This window comes from Cynara cardunculus (genome assembly GCF_001531365.2).
Source record: "Cynara cardunculus var. scolymus isolate 2C chromosome LG 2, CcrdV1, whole genome shotgun sequence".
In the NCBI taxonomy this organism is placed as follows: domain Eukaryota; kingdom Viridiplantae; phylum Streptophyta; class Magnoliopsida; order Asterales; family Asteraceae; genus Cynara; species Cynara cardunculus.
The window spans coordinates 64,337,139-64,347,104 of record NC_037529.1 but is presented as its reverse complement, the minus strand read 5'-3'; the positions used below and the strand labels follow the sequence as shown (position 1 = coordinate 64,347,104).

The following is a 9,966-nucleotide window of genomic DNA, read 5'->3' as shown; positions in this document are numbered from 1 at the left end:
TGTTTCATATAATATTTTTTTTGATGAAGTTGTTTCATATATGGTTATGAAATTGTTTCATATACTACTTAATGAAACTGTTTCATGTATTTCTCTAACATTAAAATAATGAAGATGATAATATCCATGATTAACATCATCCACAATAAAAATGATTAATCAACCTCTCATAATTACAAAAAAAATGAACAAAATAAAAAATTATGATTAGTTGAATAAAATTTGTACGGTTTGTACAAATTAGGTGGTTTTTATTTGAACGCTCCCCTATATATATATATATATATATATATATGTGTGTGTATATGTGTGTGTGTGTGTGATTGGAAGACTACTTTATTCCCTCTTTAATTTCCCAAATGGGATTGGTGTTTCAAAGATGCTAAATCAAATTATTCCAGAATCATATTATGTTGACATCCATCAACTGTGGATCAAAATACTAATTTGCAATCTCAAGATATTGCACAAGCAATCTACCACAATACCATGTTCAACCCAATGTAAAAAGTGTTGTGCAAGGATCGTTTACCAAATACTTATCTGGTAAGAGCTTACTTGGTCACTGACTTTACAGAATAAACTGGCTAAGACCGAGAATCTTACCCGTTAAGAGGGATGACAAGAACCGAGAGTCTTACCTGATGAAAGTGACTACTCTTACCTGGTTGGCACTTATTTGGTAAATTATTGCATATGATGCCGTTTGATAGACTAGAATATTTCCTAATCCTAGTAAAGCAAGTGAGTGTCGACTCTTACCCGTAAGTAAGCATTTGGATAAACAGCCCTAACGTCGCCCGTCCGAATCTCCTTAGGGCCATTGAGAATTTTCATGTTATCTGCAGGGCCCTATGGTATCAGTCGAGATGCGCATAACAACCTTGCTCAGAAACCCACGGTTAACAAAAAAAAAAGTGTTCACTCACCAGCAGTCTAGCAAATTTCAGGGTCAAGCTACCGATAACTTTTGAAGCAAATAAGATGTGACGAGAACGCAGTTGCTGTCATCATTAATTTGTTATAACATAAAACGAGTGTTAACGAGAATTTGCTGTAATATATGATAACCTCAGCAACCTATATCAACACATGTTCTCTTGAAAGGCGAGGTAACTCGTATCAGTCTATAATCTGGAAAACAGTAATTACAATTCGAAACTTTTATTTGGAATCTAGAAAAAACATAAAACGTACCTATTGAGTTGAATCTTCATGAAACCGAGCATCAAAAGGTGCAGAAGAGTGATTGGGAGTTGATAAGTTGCCTGCACCCGAACCTTGTTGAAGTTCAATTACTAACCAACGGACAGCTTTACTCATCTGTTCCAACCGGACAGCACTAATAGGTGGAAGGCCAGGTGTGACTGGCTTGCCAGCGACTGAGCCAGTGGCCTCATCCACCAGGCATTCAGAAGCTATTCTTAGTTTGACGGACTCGAGAAACTCCTCAGCCTGATCACAGGCCACTCGAAACAATTCCCATCTTTGCTTAAGGTTCTCTAGGGCAGCATCTGTGGCAACAGTAACCTGGCCACCGGAGGCCTCCTTGGCTTCAAGTGTGCTAGCTACTGCACCCACAAATTCTTGATAAGCATTGTCTAAAGCGTCTACAATGCTATCCATTGATTCCGATTCTGATTAAAACTTGTTAACGGAACTGCACCAAAAGAAACAATTAGTTGCAAATTGATAATCAATATACATATATAAGGTCAGGTTCTTGGAAAAACCGCAAAAAAAATGAAAACCTATGGATCACCATGGTAACCATTTATTTGGACAGTATGCACATGTGCATACAAGTAATTTGTAAGCAATTTGTCTAGTATGCACATGTGCATACTGTCCAAATGAATGGTTACCAAGGTATTCCTCAGGTTTTCCTTTTTTTGGGGTTTCCCCCTTAACCTCCCTCTCTCTGTTGAGAAATTGCCAACTCAAAGTTTCTAGGATAAATACCTATTTTTTTGAGTCGGTTAGGAAGTCGAGTTTTTTTCGATTTCCTAGCGAGATATGGGCTTAGTAGAAGATACTTTCTCTGCACTTGTAAGGCTATTTAAAGCCAGTCTTGTTTTATAAGCCTTAATTTTTCCTTACTCTTGATACTTAACAATCGGTATCAGAGCCATCAAGGTTTCCAAAAGACAGAAAAGAAGTAAGCAGCAGATTTCTTCTACACGAAAGCCAAAGGTAACGATGATTGAAGACAAAACCCTAACCCAAATTCCCAGTCATTATGACCATTGGAGTGAGCTAATGGAAAATTTGTTGAGAACAAAGGGACGACGGAAATTGGTCGCAGATGGGTTTACAAAAGCACCATCAGTCATAGAGTTAAACGCAGCACATAAGAAACAACTCGACGAGAAAAGGACACTTGACCATCAGACCTATTTCAAGCAATTGATCGCATTTATGTTTGAGCAGATCCTGGATCGGTGGACATCAAAGATTGTGTGGGATTCAAGGAAGCGTAAATTCGGCAGCAGCAAGACTGTGAAGAGGTCTCTTCTGAATACGCTGAGGAGAGAATTCGAGGTACTCGTGACGAAAAACAGTGAATCGATCTTTGAGTAATTTGCTAGGGTGATGGTTGTCTCTAACAAAATGAGGAGCAATGGCGAGGAGATGCCCAATTGCAAGATTGTACAGAAGATCTTGTGAACTCTAACTGAGAAATTTACTTACATTGCGGTAATTGAAGAATCAAGAGACACAACTAAGATGTATGTAGATGAGCTCCAAAGCTCTCTGATGGTCCATGAACAGAAATTTAGAAGGGTGTATGAAGAAGGTGAAGACCGTGTGTTAGAGGTGGAAGACTGAACTGGAACGAGAGGCAGGGGCGTTCTTCTCCAAGGGGGAGAGGTCGAGGTAAAGGAAGAACGCCATTTAATAAGGCAACAGTGGAGTGTTATATATGCCATAACCTCAGGCATTTCCAACATGAATGCCCACGTGGAGCAAGGAGGCAAATTATGTGGAATTCGATGATGAAGATGATGTTTTGCTGATGGCATATGTAGAGAAGCACGATTCCACAATGAGGGATGCATGGTTCGTTAATTCTGGTTGCTCAAATCACATGTGTGGAGATCAAGGAATGTTTACAAGTTTGGATACAACATTCTCACATATCGTAAAACTTGGAAACAACACGAGAATGCAGGTTAATGGAAAAGGATCTGTGAAGCTAGTTGTACAAGGCGTTAGCTATGTCCTTAGTGATGTGTAATGTGTACGGGAGCTCAAGAACAATCTATTGTGTGGGAAAACTTCAAGAAAATGGCATGAACGTGATGTTCAAGAATGGTGTCTGCAGTATTCATCATCCACGAAGAGGAAGAATGGCAGTCTATGATGAGTAACAACAAGATGTTTGTTTTACTTGCTGCCCACATGTCACCACCAGGAAAGAAAGATGCTTGCATACTAACGACATGGATCAGTCTACCATCATTAGGGACATCTCAGTCACAAAGGTCTTCATACACTCCAACAAAAGCAAATGGTGGCTGGACTGCCACAGATTATAGCCTCAAATGTCACCTGTGATCCATGTATGAAAGGCAAGCAACATCGAACCCCTATCCCAAAAACAAGCAAGTGAAGAGCAACTGAGAGATTGCAACTAGTTCATGCAGATCTTTGCGGCCCCATCACACCAGCATCACATTCAGAAAAGATATGTATTATGTTTCATTGATGATTTTTCTCGGAAGGCATGGATTTATTTTCTATTGGAGAAATCAGAAACTTTCTCTCATTTTAAGTGCTTCAAAACACTTGTAGAAAAGGAAAGTGGAAAGTCTACTAAATGTTTGAGGACAGATGGTCAACTATGCAGAGTTTGCTGATTTTTGTAAGCAACATGGAGTGAAAAGATAGCTGACAACAACTTACACTCCACAACAAAATGGAGTGGCCGAGCGCAAGAGTCGCACATTGAAGAATTTGGTGAGAGACATACTATTCAGAGAAAAGAGTTCCCAAACCTTTCTGGCCAGAAGCTGTTCGGTAAATAATTCATATCTTGAATCGATCACCCACTTTAGCAGTGAAGGATATGACCCCAGAGGAGGCATGGAGCGGAGAGAAGCCATCGGTGGAGCATTTCCGGGGGTCCGGTTGCATGGGACATGTCCACATACTAGATGCTAAAAGAACCAAACTGAAGATAAAAGCGTGAGTTGCATACTACTTGGGTTCAGCAACGAATCTAAAGGCTACAGGATGTTCGACCCTGCTGCCAAGAAAATCATTGTGAGTCGCGATGTGCTTTTCGACAAAGATCATGCATGCGATTGGGATGCTAGCCGCGAAGAAGAACAATCAAAGTAACTAGCATGGGGAGACAACATTGAAGAAAATGGAACAATGGAAAATACAGATGGAGCTGAGAACGAGAACAAACTACCGGCTGCTGAAAGAGGAGTTGACAGCAAGGGAGGGAAGAAATCGGCAAACACAAAGAAATCGGCAATCACCGGTGTCGATGGCAGACTTCAAATCCGGTGAATATCTGTCCGAAGAAGATGAAGCAAACCTGGCACTCATGGTGTCTTCTGATCCTACAGACTTTGATGAAGCAGTCAGCTCGAAATGGCGGTTGGCAATGGATGAAGAAATCAAGTCCATCGAAAGAAATCAAACCTGGCACCTGGTAGAACTACTAAGAAAATAGGGGTGAAATGGGTCTACAAAACCAAGCTGAATGAGCTCGGTGAAGTCGATAAACACAAAACACGGCTGGTGGTAAAAGGCTACTCCCAACAACATGGCATCGACTATACAGAGATATACGCACCTGTAGCTAGAATGGATACAGTGAGGATGATCATTGTTTTTTGCTGCACAAAGGGGCTGGAAGCTTTATCAGTTAAGACATCAAGTCAGCTTTCTTATATGGAGAATTAAAGGAAGATGTTTTCGTGGAGCAACCAAAGGGATATGAAAAGGAAGGACGTGAGCAAATGGTGTACAAACTGAAAAAGGATCTTTACGGACTAAAACAAGCACCTAGAGCTTGATTTAGTCGGATAGAGTCTTATTTCATCAAGGAGGGTTTTGAAAGAAGTCCAAGTGAACAGACGCTCTTTGTGAAGAAGAAAAGTGGTAAGCTTCTCATAGTGAGCATTTATCTTAATGATCTATTATTTACTAGTGATGATAAAGAAATGTTAGCTGAGTTCAAATGTTCAATGAAAAGGGAGTTTGACATGACAGATCTGGGAAAGATGAGACTTTTTCTAGGAATTGAGGTGTTACAAAGGTCTGATGGTATTTTTATATGCCAAAAGAAATATGCAGCTGAGGTATTAAATCAATTTGGTATGGAAAGCAATTCTGTTTGGAATCCTATTGTTTCAGGGCAACAAAGGTGGATGCAACTCACTTCAAACATATGGTGGGAAGTCTAATGTATCTCACAGCTACTCGGCATGTTCGTTGCAAGTCTCATTATTCGGTTCATGGCAAGTCCTACACAACTAATTTTGCAGCAGCAAAGAGAGTCCTAAGGTATTTGAAGGGGACTGGACTATGGCGTGTTTTACAAAAATGGAGGAGCTAGTGACTTGGTAGCCTTTACAGATAGTGATTATGCTGGAGATATGGAGGATAGCAAAAGCAATTCGAGCTATGTATTTATGATGTGTAGTGGAGCAGTAGCATGGTCATCAAGAAAGCAACCCATAGCCACTTTGTCAACGACCAAGGCTGAATTTGTAGCAGCTGCTGCGTGTGCTTGCCAGGCTATTTGGATGAGAAGGGTTCTAGAAGAAATTGGTCATTTGCAAAAGGATGGTACTGTGTTGATGTGTGACAACATCAACTATAAAGGTGTCTAAAAATCCAGTTTTACAAGGCCACTCAAAGCATATACGAGTAAGGTTTCATTTTCTCAGGGATCTTGCTAACGATGGAGTTGTTAAGCTGTTACATTGTGGCACTCGAGACCCAACTTGCAGATTTGATGACCAAGGCTCTCAAGCTAGAGGCTTTTCAAAAGCTTCGAAAGGAATTGCGTGTTTGTTCTGTTTCTGATTTGAACTAATTGTTCTCCAAAGGCAATTAGTTTGCAAATTGCTAAGTCAAAGTTTCTAGAATAAAGACCTATCCTTTTCGGTTTGTTAGGATCTTTAGTCCGTTGAGTTTTTTCCGATTTCTTAACGAGATGTGGGCTTAGTGGAAGATACTTTTTCTGTACTTGTAAGCCTATTTAAAGCCAGTCTTGTTTCAATAAACGTATGAACTTCCAAGCCTTGATCATTTCTGTTTTCGTTACTCTTGATACTTAACACAGTCTCTCTCTCTCCCTCTCTTTATCTCTCTCTATATATACACACACACACATAATCTATAAGTTATAGTTGTTAAAACTAATCCAAAATATTTTTGATGCTATACTCTTGACCTACACTAGCTTGACCATTTTGATAGTTAACCAAACTAGCTCTTTCCACAAACTGTAGTTTGTGGTGCTATATTAGGTGTACACAGAAAACACCAAATGGTTGTTTCCTTCCTATTTGATCAATAAGGTTTCTAAGTTCCGTTGGGTAGAAGAAAAAACTCGGCGCCTTTACAATCTTAAGCAGATACTAAGAATCACCCTTTCAGACATCGATATTAAATCAAGAGCATGCAATGTTTCATTGACATTGATATTGAATTTGTATTTCAGACAACCTCGGTGATGAAGTGGGGTATTTAGTGTTGAAATCTAATTTCCATATTTTTCCTTGTGACCCAACAATCAAGAGATTTATTCGCTTCTCATTTAACTTCAGCTTATTGAAACTTCCATCAAATGGAAAACATCTTCAAAAGAAAGTAACATCACGACTGACACATATCTTTTGACTTTTTAGGTCGTAAAGTTTATAACCCTTCTTTCCCATGGGATAGCCTGTGAATACACTCCCTATGTCAACACTAACTCAAAAAGATGTTTACCAATCAGCATTTATGTTTCTATAACCACATTAGAATTAGATAAGTTGATAATCAACCACAAGTGAACATATTCAACAAACAAACAATAAAAAGGCATAATCTTTGTAGTCTACTTCACTTTGAATTAAGAACAAATTGACATGGAGATAATTAGATGGAGAAACCATACCTATCTGCAGAATTGCAACAGAAAAATCGACAGCAAGTCGACACTCGGCAATGAGGGTAGCAAAATCGAATTGGGGCTAAGGGTAGCAGCGCTCCACTTGACCGAGTTCGGAGTTCGGACTTGACCTAGTTCCGGACAGGATTATTTTTGGCCTTTGGCCTATAATGGGATTCGCAGTTGGTAATCAAGAATCCAAGAGAAGGAACGATGTGGAATCGTACGCAGCAAAGAATCGCAAAAAAAAAAAATCGTACGCAGCAAAGAGAAAACGTACGCAGCAAAGAAACGATGTGGAAGAAGCCGGTGTGGAAGGAGGCGGTGGAAGAAGCCGCGATGTGGAAGGAGCTCTCGTGGAACGGTGGAAAAGAGACGATGATGGAGGGCTTAGGTTTTTTATTGGAAACATGGGTAATATATATTCCATTTGTATTTAAAATCGTCAAAGTTTTGTTTCATCAAATTTAAAAATAATTTCGGTCTTGTCACATGTATTTTGACATGTTAAACACGAGACTATTTTTTTATCTCGTCCCGTCCCATGTAATCTCCATACCAAACGCATGCTAAGTGTAAATTGTGCTAATATATATATGGAGCAAATTACATAGTCCCTATGGTTTATATGAAATCACACTGTACGTTCTTAATTAGGGATATAAATGACACGAGACAACTCGCGAGCTTCTCGAAATCGACTCGGTCAAAGCTCTTTCAACATTCAACTCGAATAGTATCGACTTGACATATTAACAAGTCGAGTCAAGCTACCCAATACTCGACTCGAAAAGCTCGTAAGATATTTGATTATTTTATATATAATTAGTTTTAAAATATAATCAGTTTTTATGATAAAATTTGTAAAATATAAATAATAAAAATATATTATATTTTTAGGTATTTAAACAAAATTATGCATTTTTTTAGTTTTAAACAAAATTATGCATTTTTTAAGTTTTAAAATTTATAAGAGAAAAACCCTAAAATTTCATAAATTTCAATGGATGAGCTCGGTTTGAGCTTGGTTCGAGGTCGAGCAAGATTTGAGTTGCAGTTTGAGCTGGTTTCGAGCTTGATTTGAGCTTAGTTCGAGCTTGATTCGAGTTCGAGTTTGAGCTTGAAAAATGGTTATCGAGTTCGAGTCAAACTTTGATTTTTACTACTTGCGAGTTTTCAAGGCGATTCGTGCTTGGAAATCGGGTTTCAAGTTTGAGTCGAGTATAGTGATACTGAAGCTCGACTCGCATCATTTGCACCCCTATTTTCATTTCAATATAATTATGGCAAAAGTCCATGTGGTTTACATTTTCTCACGCCTTTGGTTCTTGTATCCTAACACCGTTAAAAAGATTTGTTAAATAGGTTAATTAGAAGGACAATTTAGTTATCATTTTATTTTTATTTCCTATTAAAACCATAGGGACCAAGAATGTAATTTACTCTATTATCGGAGAGTTTGGGATTGCCTATTTAAAACAACGTATATTTTTTTTGTAAAAAGTGTTTGGATTAACTTATGATTGTACCAAAACGCAATAAGTTGATAAGTTATTTTTTAGTGTTTGACAAATTTTGTTTGTACATGTAAAATAACCAAAAAGGGAATTCTTCCATATTATTGACTTACAGGGAGTGTTTGAGATTGCCTATTAACTTATTTGATCTTTTAACATGTATAAAATTATTTTTCATCATTTATAATAATATCTTTGACAAAAATTTATATCAATAACATTAATAATTTATAACAAAAAAACTAACTTAAATAACAAAAATTTATACCAATACCATTAAAAATTTATAACAAAAATAATAGATTTATACAACAAAAAAAATATTATATCGTCATTTATAATGTAATTTTTTTATAACCAAAATATATAACAAAAATAGATCGATAATAAATATTCATTTGGATCACCCTATTAGATATCCTGCAATCATATCTCTTATTGCACTCATATATAGATCATCGCTCGTACACCGTGAACTTGTGTTTTCATGTGCTTCATTATTGCTACCACATCCTTCATCATCAACATCAATACGAGGGTCACTTGTGTCTCGTAAGCGTAACTGACATGCATATTTTTTAGTATTTGTCATCTATCTTTCCATACTCCAAAAGTTCGTTCAACAACATTCCTCAGTCATGAGTGATGAGAGTTAAATGTCTGTAGGAACACGTATTGTTACAGTTTGTCCACGACGAAAACCGGGTATGTGATAACGAATATTTGTTCCTTTGTATGGAGCAAGATAACCTTTAGTATTTTGATATTCGGCATCAACAACATAATACTTATCTTTAATGAAAAATAAACAAACTACTGTTATTTGTTTCAAATAGTATGACAACATAAAAGTTTCCATTACTACAAAAAAATACTAAGCACCGATTGGTTGTGGAAATTTAAGTTCAATTCTACGTAAGGCTTCAAAAAATATTTGTGTGTCATGTGTAGTTCCCTCCCATCCAGCCCATGCAAACGTAAAACACCAAATTAAAATCACAAACGGCCATGATATTTTGTGTCGCATATCCTTTTCTACCAATGTATTTTGCTTGCTCATGCTCTCGAACTGATGCCCTTACGTGTGTCCCATCGATAGCGCCAATACAATCCTACACATATAAAGAAACATAATTTATTAATCTATTAAAATGATATGATCAAATACGAAGCAAGATATAGGAAGTACCTTGAACATTGGATGACAGCGAGAATTATTTAAAATATGTACGGGTACATCTTCATTGTAATTTGCATTTGGCTTTATGATATATGCACTTAACTTAAGCACAACTTTCAAAACAGCAAGGAAATGCCTATGGATAG

The 9,966-nt window shown here is 37.5% G+C and overlaps 1 protein-coding gene across 2 annotated transcripts; it reads right to left on the bottom strand.

Moving 5' to 3' along the window:
* Positions 1–352: 352 nt before the first annotated feature.
* Positions 353–7,481, bottom strand: LOC112508094 (mediator of RNA polymerase II transcription subunit 32-like). 2 transcript variants are annotated; one of them, XM_025112873.1, is made up of 4 exons: positions 7,130–7,460; positions 1,198–1,660; positions 930–1,004; positions 353–842 (listed from the first exon to the last, which is right to left on the bottom strand). In XM_025112873.1, exon 2 carries the CDS (start codon positions 1,624–1,626, stop codon positions 1,198–1,200), a length of 429 nt encoding a protein of 142 aa, XP_024968641.1. In that variant the 5' UTR covers positions 1,627–1,660; positions 7,130–7,460; the 3' UTR covers positions 353–842; positions 930–1,004. The 2 variants fall into 2 exon arrangements, with proteins under 2 accessions (XP_024968641.1, XP_024968642.1); XM_025112874.1 differs by lacking the exon at positions 353–842 and having other exon boundaries at positions 988–1,660; positions 7,130–7,288; positions 7,404–7,481.
* Between the last annotated feature and the right edge of the window lie 2,485 nt (positions 7,482–9,966).